Source organism: Marmota marmota, unplaced genomic scaffold (genome assembly GCF_001458135.2).
Source record: "Marmota marmota marmota unplaced genomic scaffold, marMar, whole genome shotgun sequence".
Lineage (NCBI taxonomy): Eukaryota > Metazoa > Chordata > Mammalia > Rodentia > Sciuridae > Marmota > Marmota marmota.
Window position 1 is genome coordinate 2,485,201 of NW_026000171.1, and position 18,694 is coordinate 2,503,894.

The following is an 18,694-nucleotide window of genomic DNA, read 5'->3' on the forward strand; positions in this document are numbered from 1 at the left end:
CTCACAGGGGCACCCTAGGAAGCAAAGAAAGCATTTCCAGAAAATACAAGTAAAAACAGGCATTTCTACTAGAATTCTTCCAAGGGCTGCATTCCATGGTATGAAGATGGAAGGACACACATATTTGCATGTGATTAGCATATATGCGTATGACTTTCTATTTTAAAAGAAGACATTGAGGTCCCTGCTATGCCACTAGCAAATTATGGGTCTTCCCCACATTGAGGCTTGTTTTCCTCGTCTGTCAAGTGAGTTGTGATGTCTTGGCCAGCTCTGTACGTTCATGATTCTGGAGCTGTGGCTGCAAATGTGTCTGGAGGCCATGCATGATCCAAGCCCATGTTGGTCTGCAGTACCTGGCTCCTATGTGCATCTGTGGAAACTGGTGCTGCTGGCAATGGCTATAGCATGTCTAAGCCTACTTATCTGCTTTCCAAGTCTGATCTTAGGTCAGTTTTGTATTAAATATATGATACATATATTATTTTTGTTACCCTAAAGAATGCTACTTCAGGATTTTTCTTTTTCAAATGCATTCCATCTTCTTTCCTTCCCCTGAATCCAATTTCCCACACCCAGAGTGGTGAGGAGTTGGGACGGGGGATCTAGAATCCAGAATGCAGGAGGAGGGAGGGGATGACTGCAGTGGGGTGTTGAGGGTGGGAGAATTAATGACACCCAGGACTCACTTGAGGGGCAGTGTCCTGCACCATGGGGATGGCCAGTGTTATCTAGAGGGAACTTGGACTTGTGACCAGTGGCCCTCAGGAGGGTTGATGTCTGAAGCATGTGCAGGGCAGATGCTCTTTTCTGCTTCTTCAACCATTTCTTCTCCCAGAGAAGCCAGCTCCTATTTCTTCTTTCCTGGGTGTCCTTCTGTCTTAGCCTTAGAAGGTTCTAGAATGTTTTTTTCTGACAGAGGAGCTAGAGAGGTTGGCTAGTGAAAAGTGTGTTCAGTACCTTAGGAAAAGATGGATATCTATGAATGATCTGTAAGGAGAAGGACACTCAGACCCAGGCAGGGGTGAGAAATAGGAGTGGACAGAGGCAGCTTCCATGTTGCTCTTTATCCTTGGGTTCTTATTTTGAGTCTCAGAATTTTGGGGGGACAGAGATCATTGTTCTTCTGATATTGAAGAAGGCTCTTGCAAGAAAAAAGGGGCTTCTCCACAGATGTGTGTGTGTGTGTGTGTGTGTGTTTGAGACAGGTTCTCACTATGTTGCCCAGGCTGGTCTCCAATCTCTGGACTCAAGCGATCCTCTGGTCTCAGCCTCCTGAGTAGCAGGGGCTACATCCCTGTGCCACTGTACCAGTCTGGTTCAGGGATTCTTTTAAATGAAAATTTTCTTGTTCATGGAGGATACAATCCAAATAGTCTTGAATATTAATAAACACAATCATTGCATTAGGCCCCAAATTCCCACATGGAGAGTGAGACCTTGGCTATAGCATGTCAGGTGCCCCTTTGGCATCCGGAAGCCTCTGGCATACGTTCTGAGGACAGATCTGTCACCTAACAAGGGGGCTCTCTCACCTCCACCACAGGGGATTACAATCTTGAAGGCTTGTATCACAAGGATTGGGTCATTTTTACAACTTACTCATTACCTAGCAGAGCAGAAAAGTCTGTGTAATTTATGAAGTGAGCACAGCGTGCTGGCTGCAGCACAGGACATGTGTTCCTGGCCACAACACAAAGAAAATGGAGCTGGAAACATTGTGTTTGGGCTCATTTGATGGTGCAGACCTTATACCTGGGGGACCTTCTCTGTCCCTTGTGAGAGGTGGTAGGGTTGTGGTGTGTTCCCAACGGTTTGGTAACAAGCCACATTCTGCATTCTGAAGACTTGGAAGGAGGAGGGCAGTTGCTTTTTCTTGGGGGCAGATCTACTGAGAGCTGGAGGAGCACTGAGCAGCAATAGGCTGAGCTCCCCTTGGGCATCACTCCTGTCTGGCTTGGTGTTTCTTAATTTTTCTACCTGAGGCTCACTTACCTCCTCTGTAACACAGGCACAGAATTCCTATTTTGAATTCATCATGCCTTAGCTCTGGGCCCAAAGGGGCTACATGTGAAAGCACATTTAAACCCCAAATTACTATAGAATCATAGGAATAGCTTTATCTTTGTTTTTATAAATAACCGAGGTTCCCTCTCAGAGGCTGTCTGGATCAACTTCTCCTGTCCACAGGAAGGATCCATGTCTGTTTTCTTCAGTTTCTCGTCTGTCGTGGACCAGTGCTTTTGTACATGCAACAAAAACGAATAATCAGAAAAGTGAAACCAAAAGCAATGACAGACAAGATATGAGCCCCTTCCAATTTTTATCAGATACAGAAGACACGATATTCCTCTGTCAAATGGCCACAAGAGTTTCCAAATACGCATTTTCTGTACTTGCATCAGCATAGGTTGGCCTGGCCCAGGGACTTCTCTTTGAGTAGCCTTGCCCTTGGCTGAAGAGTGCCTTTCCTCCTCCCAGGCATGTCTCAGTGTTCACTGTCAGCCCAGAAGCGCCTGCTTGGAGAAGAGGGTTTTCTGGCCCGCTTCTCCAGCTGCAGTTCTCTCTGCTCCTGCCACTGCTGCAAAGGTCTCCTTGCACGGGGAAAAGGAGGCAGGATGCTTTTGATAGGCGCCAGCACCATGAGAAAGGCTTGGTGGAGAAGCCTCATGGAAAGGGCATTGTGTTGGAATCCCATACTTCCATCTTCAAACTGTGGTTTCTGACATTTACCTGACTGAGTGGCATGTCATTTAAAATCTTTGTGTATTAATTTTCTCATCAGTAAAACTGGATTAGGAGAGCTTCGGGAAGACTGAGGCTGGCAGTGGCAGGCACATGGGAGGTGTTTTGGCAGTGGTGGCTGAATTGCCACTATCTATAAATTTATGGAGGAAAACCAGGAACTTAGTCATCACAAATTGGGAGAAACTTTTCAGACATCTGGGCTCACACGATGAGACTCACTGGGTTGATAAAATGAGGAGGTTGCCCTGGAAGATGTCCCCAATTGTCATGTATTTAGTTGCAAAATTTCTTAATGAACATTTTGCCTGAATCATTCACTCCTTTAAGTTAGGATATTACCTATCTCCACCACTAGGTGGCAGAAAAGCACAACTCACCACCCTGTTCCTTCCTTCATCTGGGCTGTAGCTCTTACTGGGACCCGTGCAGGGTGGCAGAGCTAGGTGGAACCCTGAAGACCTGTCACATCCATCCTTTCTGCACACGGGGGTAGGGGGACTGGGAAAGAAAGGAAACAGAAGCAGTTCAAGGCTGTATAATTATATAGTGGAAATTTTGAACTCCTGGCAACCAGACCAACCTTCAGCCTTATTGGTCTCCCTTTGGGAGGCTAGGCGTCTGGGTGCTCAAATTGTTAGGTCTCTGGGGAAAATGTAGGACTGCTGGATGGGAGACGCTAACTTACTTTTGAATTATAATGGTTACATTTTCCAAACTGGCACCCAGTTCTGCTGGTATTTAGGGAAATTCCTGGCAGATGTGAAATATGTTCCTGTCCGTGGTCCCTGGATACTCAGTATGAAGACTGAAAAGATTTTTAAAAATACACAGCTTGGGCTCAGGGGCTCATCCAGAGTGGACCTCACATGTGGACATTGTGAATCCTAGGAGACCCAAGAAAGCTTTCCTATCTACAAATATTTTCTATATTTAAACCACAGTTTGCCACCAAATCAGGCTTCCAAAACATAATGGGCATGCATGCATTTTTGTTAACAAGCATCAGCTTTTTAAAAAAAGCTTACAACTTCATAAATCCTTATAGGAAGAGTCATTTACACTTTAGTGTGACTTACTTAATTATATTGCTTTCCTTCTAGCAAAAATATTGTAAAAAGCTAGTAGAAAACAGCTGCATTGAGCTGGAAGTATCAATAGGGTAGGAGAATCGCCAGAGATAGTTGGAAGGCAAAAACTGTTTTTGAAGAATGAGTTTGTATGATGTTCCTGTTTGGTGGGAAATAATGGGGATTTTTCCAGAGAAGGGTAATAAAATCATCTTTTGTTTTACTTTGTAATTCCCCTTGGAACTGACCAAGACCAAGTACTGCGTTCTTAGCTTGAGCCACTCTTGTCCTAGATGTCATGAATTGGTGGACAATGGGATGAGTATTTCTGCCACGTTTCTCTTTAATTCTTCCAAGGATATCTACAAATATTATCTCAGTTTCCTTTGGTATCCCAAAGGAACAAACCCTAGCTAGAGATGCTTGTCTTTATTGTACACCTGAGGTTTTAGTGACTTGCTACAGAAGTCACTGAATTCTGGCAGAAATCTGCCATCTTCTCTACCGGGCTCCTGAGCTCACTCACATCATAGGGACTGCTCTGCTGGCCTGCCTGCTTACCTGGCCAGTTCTCACCTGACCCTGAACACCCCTGCAGTTTGCCTTCATCCCTGCGTCTTTGAATCTCTATAAATTTCTTTAGCATTTTGGAGTTCTTGGGGTGTTTTTAGCTGGGTTGTGTTATTTGATTATCTCTCCAAAGTCAGGAAGTCTCGTATAGTGACCTGGAGACCCTGTCCTCTCCTTTGAGGTTATGTTTGTCTCCACCCCTGCTTTAACTTATGGATCTAACCCCACAGCACTGTGGCCTTGATGGCATTCCTCACTTAATACTGAGGTCTTGTCTTAGCATTGTAATCTATCAGCTAATAATCTCCTTTTCCCATCATAAATTAGGGCAGAGAGGAGCTATGCGGTTTGCCAGGGAGGACTGAGAAGGAAGAGGAAGCATCAGTGCAGTGGAGGCAGCATTAGCTCATGGCCAGGCTGGGATTTTTAGTTTTATGTCTGTTGAAGCTGCACCTGGGTGAAGGGAGGGATTCCCTAGCTAGGCCTTGGATACATGGAACTTCGTGACAGGGAGTTGAATATCCTGGAGCGAGACAAAGGCATCCAGTATGCACACCAAGACGCCTAGGAGCCCTCACCCCAGCCTGCTTGCAGGGGACCGAGTAGCACATGTCCTGCTGAGGTGAGGCAGGTCAGCAGGGCTCTGCCTCCTGGACTCCATCCTGCATCACTTTTGTCTCAGGTGATGTTTCCGATTGTGAGGCTTATTATCTGGTTCTGTTCACTAGGAGCCTTAGAATGCATCAGTCATTCTTACAGTGGCCATTAGGTGGCAGGCCTCAGACTTATGTTCAAGCTGACAAACCTTGGGGGCATGTGGGAATAAACCCTGAGTGTGACAGAGCCTTGGAAGGTTCAGGAACAGAGAGATTTTTCAGGCTCTCCGTGTTCCTGCCAAGCTGCCATCTTCCCTTCCGGGCTCCTGAGCTCATTCACATCACCAAGGATGTGGCTGACTTACATCTTCCTCTCTCTCTCCACTTGTCCTGCCCCATTGCTTATCCTTTGAGGGACTCAGAAACACCTCCTGTGGTGGATAGAGGTGGTGTTAAGTGGAGGATATTAGTCTTTCCATTCAACTCTGCCCCCCATACAATTTTGAGCTGTGGTCCTTCACATGAAAGCCCTTTGTTCAGCCCAAGACCACCCTGTTCCCAGGGCTTTGTCCAGTTCCAAGCCCTTGGAACTCTGATTTTGCCAGGGAGTGATGGATTTGCACCAAGCCTGAACCATCTTGTAAGGGAGCTTCTCACCCCCTCAGGTAGCTCTGGAACCAGGGTGCATGGTCCCTTCACCTCAGGGTGACCTAAGCATTGAAGGTCAGGCCATGCCAGAACAGATGTCCAGAGCTGTTCCTGGAGTTGAGATCGAAGCAGATCTCCACACTGGGGTCCGGTGGGTTTGGCTAGCTCTTCCTGAGCCCACTGGGGCCAGGGGCCAGGTGAACAGCTAAGAACCCCAGGTCTGCTGGGGTTGGGGGTTCTCAGTTCTTCCCTGGTTCTGGTCCCAGTGGACCTGAGGAATATAAGATTACATGAGTAACTTGTCCAGGGTGGAGGGCTGGGAGGCAGAGCACACCACTGTGGAGAATGTGTCAGAGTGCGTGTCAGGGGCCTGGAGATGAAGGGCATGTGTGGCTTGGGCAGGCCCAGAGGCTGGTTTTGGTAAATCTCTGCTTATGTGAAGTAATCAGCTCTCATTTTCAAGGTGCTGAATGCAGATTAATTTTATTAAATGTAGTATCTATTTTCTTTAATTATAATACACATTCACTGAAGAACATTTGGGGAAAAAAATAAAGAAACAAAACAGAAAAGAAAATCTCTGTACTTCCCAGCCCACCACCGGAGGCAACGTCTCTATTTTCTGCTAGTTCTTTTTGGAAATATGTATATATAAATATATAATATTAGGACCATATGTGTGTACAGCTCTCTTCCTTGTTTTAAAAACTAACAGCATAGCTATTTCCCGCATCATTGAAGATTCTTCCAAGGGGTCATTCTAACAGTGCAACAGGACACCAGCACCTGGGATTCCTTAATGGATGTAATCATTTTCCTACCATTGAACACATGATGGTTTCCATTTTTTTTTTTGCAGTGATAAATAATTCTCCATTAATCTTTGCCCATAACTCTATTTCCTTTGGAGACTCCTTTTGTGTGGAATGACTGGATCTCTGGGTATGCACATTTCTAGGGCTTCTGCCGTGGGTGTCCCAGGTTACATTTCCCCAGCAGGACACCACAGGGTAGAAAGTGGTCAGTATCCTCAGTTGGTAGGAGTGACAGTGTAGGCAGTGCCCACACTTGCCAAGCCCCAGCTGGGTGTGGGCTTCCTGTCATGGCCTGTGGTTGAGGCTGTCCATGGCTCAGTCCCTATCCCTATGCTGGACTCCTGGCAGGTTCAAGCTTCTGGTGACATGTCCGATCCGTCCCTGTGGACTTGAGACTTTTGGATCCTTTTTCTTTAGGTCCGGCATGAAAACAAATGTGTGGCCCTGGAAAGGTGTCCCTGCTTCCACCAGGGCAAAGAGTACGCCCCAGGAGAAACCGTGAAGATTGACTGCAACACTTGGTGAGGCTGGGGGTGGGGGAGTTGTTCCCTGGGGACTCAGCTACTTTGGCACCCTATGGTGACCTGCGTGCATTGTTCCTTTTCTCTGTGCCTGTTTCTCCATCTGTGAAATGGAAGAATATTCACCATCACTTGTGCTCATCCCAGATAGGCACTGTGTTGCTGATTAGCTTTTCAGTTCAGGGAGATGGGCCCTGGGGGAAGATAAGCACCTTGCCCTACATATAGCCAAGTTGCCAACGAGTGTGGGGTTAGGAGGGTCCTTTTCTTACAGGTCTTAAACTGCTCACAAGGACCATGAGTGTGCCTGTAATGGTGCAGTTTGAGGGGGGTCTTGGCAAGGGTGGCTGGTTTCCTTCTGCTCCCTGGCCATCCTTCACATAACCCCTCACCCTTCTCACTCACCCTGCCTTTGCACCGCCTTAGAAAGGGGCCCTGTGGACAGACGGGCAGGGCTGTCTGAGGTCTGAGCTTACCACCTCTGACGCACGAGTGGGCTTCCCAAGGTCAGCTCTGGTTACGGATGGCGGGGGATGGGCCATGTGGCCATTGGCAAATCACTATAGATTTAAACATATAGCTACATGCACACAAAACCTCTCCTGGCAGGAGTTCGTGGTTCATTACTAGTTTCCAGACTCAGAACTTTCCTGCTGTTCTGTCTTATTCTTCCCATTAGCCTCAGAGGGATTTCAACCTCAGTGTGTCTGCTTCACAGAGACCCTGAGGCCAATATCAGGCCGACTTGTGGCTTCTAGGATAAGGCTGAGCAAATCCATGCGGGTGGCCTAGAGAGGATCCGGGCCTCCTCCCCAGCTGCCTGGACCACCGTGGACAACCCCTGCCCTTCTTTGCCTCAGTTTCTCCCTTGTAACCAGAAAGCAGCATCTTTTCCCTTTGTCCTTCTGGGCCCTGTGCTGGGCCTGTGAATCTCATGTTCCACTAGCTGCAAACCCTTAACTTCTTGAGGCTTCCTGGAGGGTTGGGTGGCACTTGGAGTATTGTACCTCCAGTGCCTCCTGGTTCCCTAAGACCCAGATGCACTCAAAGTGCCCACCCAGTCATGTTACATTACTGTTCCTAGTGTCTGTCGGGACCGGAAGTGGAATTGCACAGACTACGTGTGTGATGCTACTTGCTCTGTGATTGGCATGGCTCACTACCTCACCTTTGATGGGCTCAAATATATGTTCCCTGGGGAATGCCAGTACGTTCTGGCACAGGTAAGAATGGGAGTGAGGAGGGGAGGTGCTGTCTCTGGGTGGGAGGTGCAAGTAGGGCTTTTCCAGGTCAGATTTTGCCCTCCTGTCTGTAGAGAAAACTCTGGGGTCTGGTTTTACTGGAGTAATTTCCCAGTCCTTGAAAGAGGTGCCTGAAGAGGTAGGCGGTTTAAAACTCACCGTGGTGTTTGTTTTCCTTCTGTTCATCTGGAGGTATCTAAGAACAGCCTAGAAAGCTCACTTGTTGAGTAGGACTGGTGTGGGCATAAGGTCACACTCAGTCCAAATTAGCATTAATGTGAGTTAGAAAAAGCTGTCAGTCTCCACCAGGATGCACAGTTTGGGAAGTGAAGCCCAACTGGACCTCAAAACCCCTCCACCCAGGCCTTGCTAGCCCCCTTGCGTGGTGAGCAGCAGCCTTGGACAGGGGGATGGTTGACATGACATGCCTGTCCTCTGATTCTATTGCATTCTCCACTGTTTTCATTTCTGACCATGTACAATTTCAAATTGGGAGGGGAAGGAGGAGGAAGAGGAGGAGGGGGAGGGGTACAGGTTCACAAAAAAGTCACTCTGCAAGGCAGAATGAGAAAGAAGTCAGGAAACCTTAGCTACTGAGGGCACTAGCCCCTTTACCTCCCCTTCTCCACGTCATAGATTCCTGTAAATTTCTCTTGCTGGTTGACACCAAACGAGTAAGCAAGGGGGTTGAGTGCTTTTCTCCAGAGGGAGGAGACATTGTGCCCTGTGATGCTTTAAACAAATGTGGTCTCTCTGTCTCCATTCTCTAGGGGAGGAGGGTTGGGGGGTTTGGTGTGGTCTGAAGGGAGGACCACAAACCTGGAGGAGCCTCAGCCCCAGAGATGGAGCTGCAGGTCCCTAGGAGTCAGGGAGCATCAGGACAAAGGCCGCATGTGCAGAGCATGCTGGGAGGGGACTGAGCTAACTGGGGCTCCAGCAGCCAGCCTGCCTCCACCTCACACACCCCAGCTGGCCCAGGGAGGAGCGTACTTTAGGAACACCTATGGACCTGGGCTGAGTGCCCCCTGGAGCTTTTCCATGGGTTAGAAATGAAAGCCTGTCTTTTGATTACTGGGCTACCTCCCACCTTGGTGGCAGAAGTCAGGGTGACATCAGTTTTGCTATTTAGCTACCAAGCCAGTTTCAAACCCGAGCATCCAGAAAAAACAAACAATAAATTCTGTGCAAAAAGAAGCAGCTGGTCAGCGTCTCCTGCTCCCCAGCTCTTCCCTGCCCACGCAAACTTTCCCAAGTGGCCCCATTTTCAGGAATCCCCTTTCAAATTGTGCCCGTTGTATGTCACTTATTTTCCTTTCCCACAGCTAATCCTGTTGTCCTCTTTTGATGCTAGTCCTGGGCACCCTGCCCTTGCGGTAGCTTCCTTTGGGTACTATTATCAGACTTAACCCTTTCTTCTTCAGAAAAGACTTAGCTGGTGACCACAAATAAATCACTGACACCCTTGTTCCCTCTTTTAACTTCCCCATTCATTCATTCGACACCCAGTTAGCTGAACAAACCTAGGAAGTTGACTGATTCATAATCTTATAGAGGAAGATCAGATGTTGTGTGTGTGTATGAGTATGTGTAAATATGTGTATATGTTATGTATATATGTGCATTTGTGTGTATGGATATATGTGAGTGTATGCACATGTGTATTTGTGCATACTTATGTGTATGTGTATATGGATATATGAGTATATGTATGTATGTACATGTGTATGTGTGCACATATGTTTATGTATAAGAGTGTGTGTATATGTGTGTAAGAGAGGTATGCAATTTACTCATGTGACAGGCCAAGACTGTTTCTCCAAATTGAATATTTTATCTTTATTCCATCCCACCACAGTAGTAGCCACCATGGGGGAACTATTTGCCAGGAGTGTGTCTCCTTTTTCTTAACTTTCTAAGCAATTGACCATCAATGATCTCTTAGTGCTCCCTTTTGCTCTAAACCCAGCTAGAGACGTAGCTTGGGAGCTGTGGGCGATGTTGAGCCCTCTTTGATTACACCCTCTGGGTCAGCAGTCTACAGGGTTCAGCCAGACAAGAGAATCTCAAGATGCCATGTGGTCAGACTGTCCTAATTACCTGCATGTGGCCAAGAATTAATGGGATCTAGGCAGGGGATTTTAGCTTCTGTCAAAGCATGCAACGTACCACTTTTCCTCCCCTTCTCCCCCTCCTTCTCCTCCTGGTGATCATTACACCTGTACCTCACTGACATAGGAACCAGGTTCACCTGTATGAATGAGGATGACACACCTGAGGGAGTTTACCCCCCACCCCATGCTTATGCACAGGCACAAACACACACCTGTGGATGTGGTAACATCCTGTAACACGTATCTGAAAACCCACAAGAACAAGATGTCCATCTTCTGTTCTGGGAGAAATAGCAGGGTTAAAATTTCTCTCTGTCTCCCCTCTTTCCCTAGGATTACTGTGGCAGTAACCAGGGGACATTTAGGATCCTTGTGGGGAATGAGGGATGCAGTTACCCCTCAGTGAAATGCAAGAAGCGAGTCACCATCCTGGTGGAAGGAGGAGAGATTGAACTATTTGACAACGAGGTAAGAGCCAGCCTCAATTCCTCCACCTCATGCTCCTCCTTGTTCCCCTATCAGCTTGCTTGAAGCATTTATCAAGCATCCACTCAGAACTGTGGGAATGGAGTAACACAGCCATTACAGAGACCGAGGTCCAGCTACACATCTGGCCTGCACATAGTCTATGAGCAGCACAAGTTACAGATCAATATGGATAACAAGGTTTCAATTTGGTTGAAGTCTGCATTTGTGTGTGGAGAAGGATGCAGAATGGTGTCTGCATAACTGTAGAAACAAGCAGTGCTTATTGCTGGAGAGGGCATGAAACACGGAGGGAAAGAGAACTTTCCCTTCTCTATGCAATGATCCCTCTTCTGTGGGGACACATTTCAAGATCCCCAGCTGATGCCTGAAACTGAAAACAGCACTAAACCTAGTGTATATGAGGTTTTCTCCTATATATACATATTATAATAGTTTAATTTACAAATTAGGCATAGTAACATATTAACAACAACAATAATAAATAGAACCACTATAACAATATATTATAATAAATATTATTTAAAACTTATTATTTCTGGAATTTTCCATTTAATATTTTAGGAACTCAGGTGACTACAGTTAATTGCAACTGCAGAAAACAAAACTGAATAAACAGGGGCTACTGTATGTGTACACATACACACACACAATGTTATTAGAGATTTTTACTTTCTTTTACACTTTTAAGATCTCTTCAGATACATTTGATGTGTATGTGTGAGATGCTGGGGATCAAACTCAGGGCCTCACATATGCTAGGCAAGTGCTCTTCCACTGAGCCACGCCCCCAGCCTTAAGATAAATATTTTGAAAGAGCTCAAAAGTGAGGTAAACAGACTGAGCCCCTGTATACTGAAAGCTTAAGAAGTGGTTCTCGGAAGATTACCCAGGAATCTCCCTGGAAATCTTGTTTAAAATGCTGATACCACGACTCTGTCCTGAGATTCTAATGCAGAAGGTCTGGGTGGGGCCCAGAAACATACATTTAGGTTGGCAGGTCACCACAGGCCACAATTTTGGTTCACATAGGTAGTAGGGCAATCCAAGATCTGGGCTTCCATCTGTTCGGATATCCCCAGTTTCTTCCATGGTCTCAGCCTGCATCCCTACTTTCTTATAAAAAGCCTCCATTGACATCAGGGGATAGAAAGCGAACTCTTCATCATTATGGAAGAAAACTCCCAAGCAAATGTGATTGACTGTGGGTGGGCCGTGTCAACTCCATTTCAAAGAACTCTATTTAGGACAGATGACATTGGTAACATTGAAGAGGAGGTATACAGACCCGTGAGGGATAAATCCACATGGTATGTCATTCAGGAGACCTCTGCAAAGTGTTGACAGGTCTTAGTATCAGCCTTAATTTCCTAAGTCTGAGAAGCAGCCCAGTGTGCACAGTGGCTTTGAGGGTTTGGCACTGTTGATGATTTTGGCTAGGTCAAGGGTTCAGGCTAGAGTCCTTCTAAAGACTTAAACCTGGCTCTAGCACTGATCTCCACAGACCCTGCCTCTTGATAATAGCTACTCTGGGGGAGTGGGAAGTGGTGGGAGAGTCTAGTATTTATTGTTATAAAGGGATAGATTTTTAAATCACCAACCAGAAGTGCTTCAGTGTTTGCTATGACAGGTTAAAACCATATCTAGAGGACCCTTGTAGTTAATGACCAAGAATAAAAAAGAAATTCACATTTTGTAAAATGATGATGATCTTATGTTAGTTGGTTTTGTTGTGTTTTTAATCTCATAATTATGAATTCTCTGCCACCTCTATCGTCACCCCTTAGTCACAGATTCTTGCAGGGTGGTGGGTGAGATGAACACAGGTGTGCTGGCCACAGGGGTGAGCTCTGACCAAATGGGACATTTGTGTGTTCTGGAGGGGTGCCGCTCCTGCACTCATCAGCTGTGGGGACAGAGAGGTAGATGTGAAGAGAGAGATGTGGACTTTTGTGCCTTCCTTTACTTATCATTTTTCCTGTTTTGCCTTCCTTCAGGTGAATGTGAAGAGGCCCATGAAGGATGAGACTCACTTTGAGGTGGTGGAGTCTGGCCGGTACATCATTCTGCTTCTGGGCAAAGCTCTCTCTGTGGTCTGGGACCACCACCTGGCCATCTCCGTGGTCCTGAAGCAGACATACCAGGTCAGTAACCTTTCATGCTTTTTTCTTGTCTGTGACTTGTTTGGACCTTCTTCAGCTCTCTGAGTAGCAAATGGCACCTCCCATCACCTTGGGGGAAGGTGGTCCTCCAGTCCAGCCTCCCATACAAATAAAGCTATGGAGTCAAGGTTGCAGTTAGCTTTGCCTCTTACTGAGGCTTGTTGAACATGGCAAAAATTAGGGTGGTCCCTGACACAAACTGTCTTAATTGGCCTTGCTAGGCAAGTTTATTTGCACAAAGGAGCAAAGTAAAAGATTAGGTATATTAACTTTTCTTTAGATTTCTTAACCCAAAAAAGGCAAACAAATCATGCAAAATATCATTATAGCACTACAAAACATTCTGGGGTGTTGCCTTACCATTGAGACACAGGCCAGAACTTTGTGAGAGCTGTTTGCAAACTTTCTGATAACTTACTTTTGGGAAAGGTGACCATATTTGTCTAGAGTCTAACAGTTTGTTAGGACTTTATTGATTTCTCTAAGTGGTATGTACGTGACAAGTGACTGTGTTTACTATGGTGGCTGATTTGGTCTCGGCAGGAATGATCTTTGCAGCATCTCTGATAATGCCATATATATTTATAGCTTGTATATATACCATTGAGGCTGCATGGTCCTTCCTTCTCCGTGGCAACCCATCCCATTGCTGGAAAGAAAATCACTCATTCCATTAAACTCAGCAAATATTAAATGTCTAGTTTGTGTCAAACACTGTCCAAGGCTCTGTGGTTATAGCAGGGAAAAATCAGATATATGTGTGTGTCTGTGTGTATTTAACCCTTCTATTTGTTTTCTATTGTTGCTATAACAAATTACCACAAACTTAGTGTCTTAAAACAACCACACAAATTTATTATGTTGTGATTCTGAAGATCAAAAACCTACAATCAGCCAGCAGGGCTGCATTCCTCCTGGAATCCATTCTTCCATGAGCAAGAATCCATTTCCTCATCTTTTCTAAATTCTGGAGGCTGCCTTCATTTCTTGACTTGTAGCTCCATCTTCTGAGTTTAAAGACAGCAGTGTAGCATCTTCCAAGTTCTTTGTCTCTCTGTCTCTTTATGGCACATCACCTTTCATACTATGACCCCTCCTGCATCCCTCTTATCATATTCAGTGGTTACCTTGGGCTCCCTAGATAATCTAGGATAATCTCCCATCTCAAGATCTTAACCTAATCATGTCATCCAGGTCCCTTTCCCTTGTATAGCTGTCAATTTTCTGTTGCTATAACAAAATACCAAAGGCTTTATATATAAAAGAGGTTTATTTAGCTCATAGTTTGGGAGTGGAAAGTTCAAGATTGGGTGGTCCCACCTGTCAGCCTTTGGGAGGATCCCCTGGCTGCATCACAACTGGTAATAAAGCAGAAGGGGAAATGGCTACGTGCAGAAAGGATCATATGGTGACAAAGGAAGCCAGAGGGAATCAGGCCAGGCTTTAAAAAACAAACAAACAAAAAAAACCAAAAAACTTGTTCTTGTGGGAATTAGCTGCTGGGGTGTTGTGAGAACTACATTAATTTTGTCCAAGGGTGATGCCACCAGTGACATACTTAACTCCCACTGAGCCCTACCTCCTACTACATCATCACACTGGGACCAGACTTCCAGGACATGAAGATTTGGGGGCACACCCAAACCACATAAAATTATGGCACCATGTAAGGTGACATAGTCATGGTTCTAGGGTTTAGGATACCCACATTTTTGATGGAGGCCACTATCTGGCCTTCTAAAATCCTGGTGGAGATTAAATTTTTGTGGGACATTTCTTTAGATAACTTGGTCTGATGAGACTGTCTGAAGAGGTGACATGTGAGCATTGTCCTCAGGGGAGACAGGGAGTGAGTACTGTAACTATCTGGGAAGAGGACTTAGGCAGATGGAAGAGCATGTGAAAAGACCCTGAGGTGGCAGCTGTCTGGATTGTTGGAACCAGGAGGCGAGTGGGCTGTGAAGGAGGGCCTTGGGGTGGATGACAGTTAGCGAGGATAGGGAGAGGGCAGCAGCTACCCAGGAGAGCTCTTAGGCCTCAGAAAGCCCTTTGGCCTTTTGTCCAACTGTGAGAACATTCTTGTATGGCACCCAGGGTACCATGCCAAATCTTGCTTATGGAAGCAAAACAGAATAAGCAACTCTTTTCTCTGCCCCAGGACAGGGTTCTAACCATGTTGCAAAAGTACGACAGCTCTTCTTGCCTAGACCAAATATTGCCATTTCTTTCCCTAGTTTTTACTTGATGCTTTCCACTCCTTCAGGACTTGTTGCACATTCCACATGTGATAGATGAATAGGTTGTGTCTTCCCTGGCAATTTCTGTCATATGGCAGAATTCTGGCCAGCCTGCCCTGAACAGGCTGCGGCTCTCTAGGTACAGCAGGACTATAATGTTCCCTTCCTGGTCCTCTGTGCTTCACTGATGTCATAACTGACCAGGTCCTTTCTCTGCTCAGAGGCTTATTGGGGAAGGTGATGGTTCAAACAGGGATTCCAGGCCTCTGCCCTTGACAATGGGATGTGTACAAGTTGCCTCTGTTTTCTTAACTTCAAAATGGAATCAGCGAGGAAGCCACGGAAAAGGCTTTGCCAAAAGCAAGGCTTTGCTGACCACTCCGGTTCTCTGGGTCTCTGTCCCACTTTCCTCTCCTCTTCCTTCTGTTCCTCCTCCTCGGATGACTTCTGATCCTTTGTTACTGGAACCTTCTTCCTCCCCTGACTTAGAGTATGCCCCTGAGGTCTACAGTGCTCATCTTCTCAATTTGTCTATCCAGGAGCAAGTCTGTGGCCTATGTGGGAATTTTGATGGCATTCAGAACAACGACTTCACCAGCAGCAACCTCAAAGTGGAGGAAGACCCCGTGGACTTTGGGAACTCCTGGAAAGTGAGCTCACAGTGCGCCGACACCAGAAAAGTACGTCCCGGATTCTGTGTGGGCAGATCCCAAGAGGCCTGCTGTCTGAATTGTTCCCTTTTCCCTGGTGATGGAAGGTGGGCAGTGGGTGGCAGGGGTGGAAAGCAGGTCTCATGCCTCCTTCTGGGTTGAGTTGAGCCAGTTTGACTGCCTGACTGTGGGTCTTTTGGTGCACTCCTCTCTGTACCCAGGTGCCACTGGACGTGTCCCCTGCCACCTGCTATAACAACATCATGAAGCAGACGATGGTGGATTCCTCTTGCAGAATCCTCACCAGTGACATCTTCCAGGACTGCCACAAGCTGGTAAGTACTTGAAAGGTGGAGGGAGGCCGAGTCATTGAAAGGGTGGGCCCAGTAGCTTGGGCGCCTAGAGCACGGATTTCTAGTGGACACTAAGTAGCCTGGAGTCTTGAAGGGATCTGCATTAAGGCCCCATTGCAGGGCTGTGGGTGTCACTTAGTAGTAAAGCTCTTGGCATGACGTCTTGGGTTTGATCGCCCACACCACTAAAAAATAAAAATAAAATAAAAAAAAGACACTGTTACAGGCTGGAAGCAGAGGGAAAGCTGATGGCTTCTGAGGAGTGATGATTGGTACAACGCCTTCCTTCCACACAAGAAGAAACTTGGCACATGCCAGTGCTTCTCTTTTGGCCTAGTCTTAGGGTTTATTTCCTTGGCATTATTTTATCTCCAACAACAGAACCAAGGATTTCCTTTTCCTGTTACTGTTCTGTGTCTCCAGGCCTCAGAGCCCTCCAAGGATCCCTCTGTGAACAAACGACCCATTTAGTGTCCAGTTCTCTTCTCACAGAGACTCTTTTCTGGCCTTACCTACAGAGTCTTCATTTTTTACCTCTTTTTGTGTCTTTATCTCGAATGACAATTAGGAATTCCCCAAAGTTAAATGCACTTCGCCGTCTTTCTTTGTATGTGTGAGTGTACACGTGCATGTGGGTGTGTGTGCAGTGTGTGTCCATATGTCCATGCGGAGCTGCACCCACAGGCCTGCTGCTGTGTGGTACCCCCAATGCAGGCGAGGCTGTTTGAATATGTGTATCTCAGTTCTCTTTCTGTCCATCCAAAAACTCTCAGTCCATGGAGATCCTAAGGATACTTCGGATTCCTGTTTTGGTGGAGACACTGGGCATCTGAGTTGGAAGAGTGTAGACAGGGAGAGGAGCCAGGGAATTCAGGACTGTTGGAACGTCTTAGAAACAATGGTCGGCTTCATGCGAGAATTCATTTCTATCACAACTATTCGAAAAACTCAGGTGTGTGTACTGGCATGTTTTGGGGGATAGGAAAGGTGGTTAGTGTAATTGAAAGTAAGTGGTGGGTGGGCCTCCCCTCCTTCCTGTGTCCTTGGGGTCAGTTAGGTCCTACTGTCCAGCGTACTTAGCTCTTCAGTGAGGTAACTTGAGTGGGTCCGGATGCATCTCTTCATTCTCTTTGATGCACTGAGGCAAGGAAAGAGTGACAACCCTGTGTGTGTGTTTTATGTAAAAACAACTAAACATCCATGGATTATGGGATGGATAGGTGGCAAGAGGCAAATGGGAGATGGACAGAGGGGATGTTCTTTTGAAATATTCTCAGGCACATGGTATTCTGCAAAAGGTTTCATTTAACATTTCTTGCTGGAATCAAGATGAGAAACTAGGAATTTTGCTTTTTTGCCTGTTCCCTCTTTGGGACCATTGGCCTACATTTCTCTTTCTACCCTGGAGAACACTTATGCTACGACTTGCCACCAGAAGATTCTCACCCAGACCAAGAGCCAGAGTCCTTGATCTTGGCCCTAGGCCCAGGCCACCCGAGAACTCCTTTTGCAGGTGGACCCTGAGCCATACCTGGACATCTGCATTTACGACACCTGCTCCTGTGAGTCCATTGGGGACTGTTCCTGCTTCTGTGACACCATCGCTGCCTACGCCCACGTGTGTGCCCAGCATGGCAAGGTGGTGACCTGGAGGACGGCCACATTGTGCCGTGAGTCCTGATGACCCTTGTGGTCTCAGATACCCTCCCTTCACCATATGAGTATCTAGATCTGAAGGCCTTGTGGGGTGCAAGAGGACACTTTTGGGAGAGCTGTAGTGTGCAGGGCTGAGGAGAGTTAAGACAGCCATGTGAGTAAACCATTGACATAATGAGGGAGAATCATGGTGGATTCAGGACGTCGATGCATGGAGACTTTTCTTCTGGAGAAATTAAAGAAGAACGAGAGGGAACACTGGTAAAGAGAAGAAAGTCAAAATATGTATTTACTTAGAGCTGATCATATTTGCCACTATTAGTAATCAACTCACCTATTTATAAGGAGCCTTCCCTCCTTGGGCATACACAACTAAATGTTTTTCTGTAGGAAACCAAGTCATACCATCGGTTCTGCCAGGGCTGGGAAAGTTGATTTAAATATAAAACAAATATAAATATAAATATAAATATAAATATGGTCCTTGAAAAAAATCCCAGGAGTCTCCACAATTGGCAACTCTGGTAGTTGTTCCCAGGTTTGATCACCGCCTTCCCCACCTCCCTGTCTTTTTTTTTTTTTTAATTTTTTATTGTTGGCTGTTCAAAACATTACATAGTTCTTGACATATCATATTTCACACTTTGATTCAAGTGGGTTATGAGCTCCCATTTTTACCCCATATACAGATTGCAGAATCACATCAGTTACACATCCATTGATTTACATATTGCCATACTAGTGTCTGTTGTGTTCTGCTGCCTTTCCTATCCTCTACTATCCCCCCTCCCCAAAAACACACAACCAACACACATCACTCACACATCTCTCTC

At 46.2% G+C, this 18,694-nt stretch overlaps 1 protein-coding gene and 1 long non-coding RNA gene across 4 annotated transcripts in view; one reads left to right on the top strand and one right to left on the bottom strand.

The window, feature by feature from the left end:
- Positions 1-18,694, top strand: part of Vwf (von Willebrand factor) — a 156,091-nt gene that overhangs the window by 66,095 nt on the left and 71,302 nt on the right. For all 3 annotated transcript variants that reach the window (XM_015500732.2, XM_048787659.1, XM_048787660.1), the window contains 7 exons: positions 6,862-6,965; positions 8,050-8,188; positions 10,651-10,785; positions 12,801-12,947; positions 15,742-15,882; positions 16,074-16,187; positions 17,719-17,875. In XM_015500732.2, coding sequence (XP_015356218.1) covers positions 6,862-6,965; positions 8,050-8,188; positions 10,651-10,785; positions 12,801-12,947; positions 15,742-15,882; positions 16,074-16,187; positions 17,719-17,875 — 937 coding nt within the window. The remainder of the gene's footprint in view (positions 1-6,861; positions 6,966-8,049; positions 8,189-10,650; positions 10,786-12,800; positions 12,948-15,741; positions 15,883-16,073; positions 16,188-17,718; positions 17,876-18,694) is intronic.
- Positions 18,340-18,694, bottom strand: part of LOC125611880 — a 2,607-nt gene continuing 2,252 nt past the window's right edge. Inside the window, exon 2 of the long non-coding RNA XR_007342114.1 lies at positions 18,340-18,421. This is a non-coding gene — a long non-coding RNA (uncharacterized LOC125611880). The remainder of the gene's footprint in view (positions 18,422-18,694) is intronic.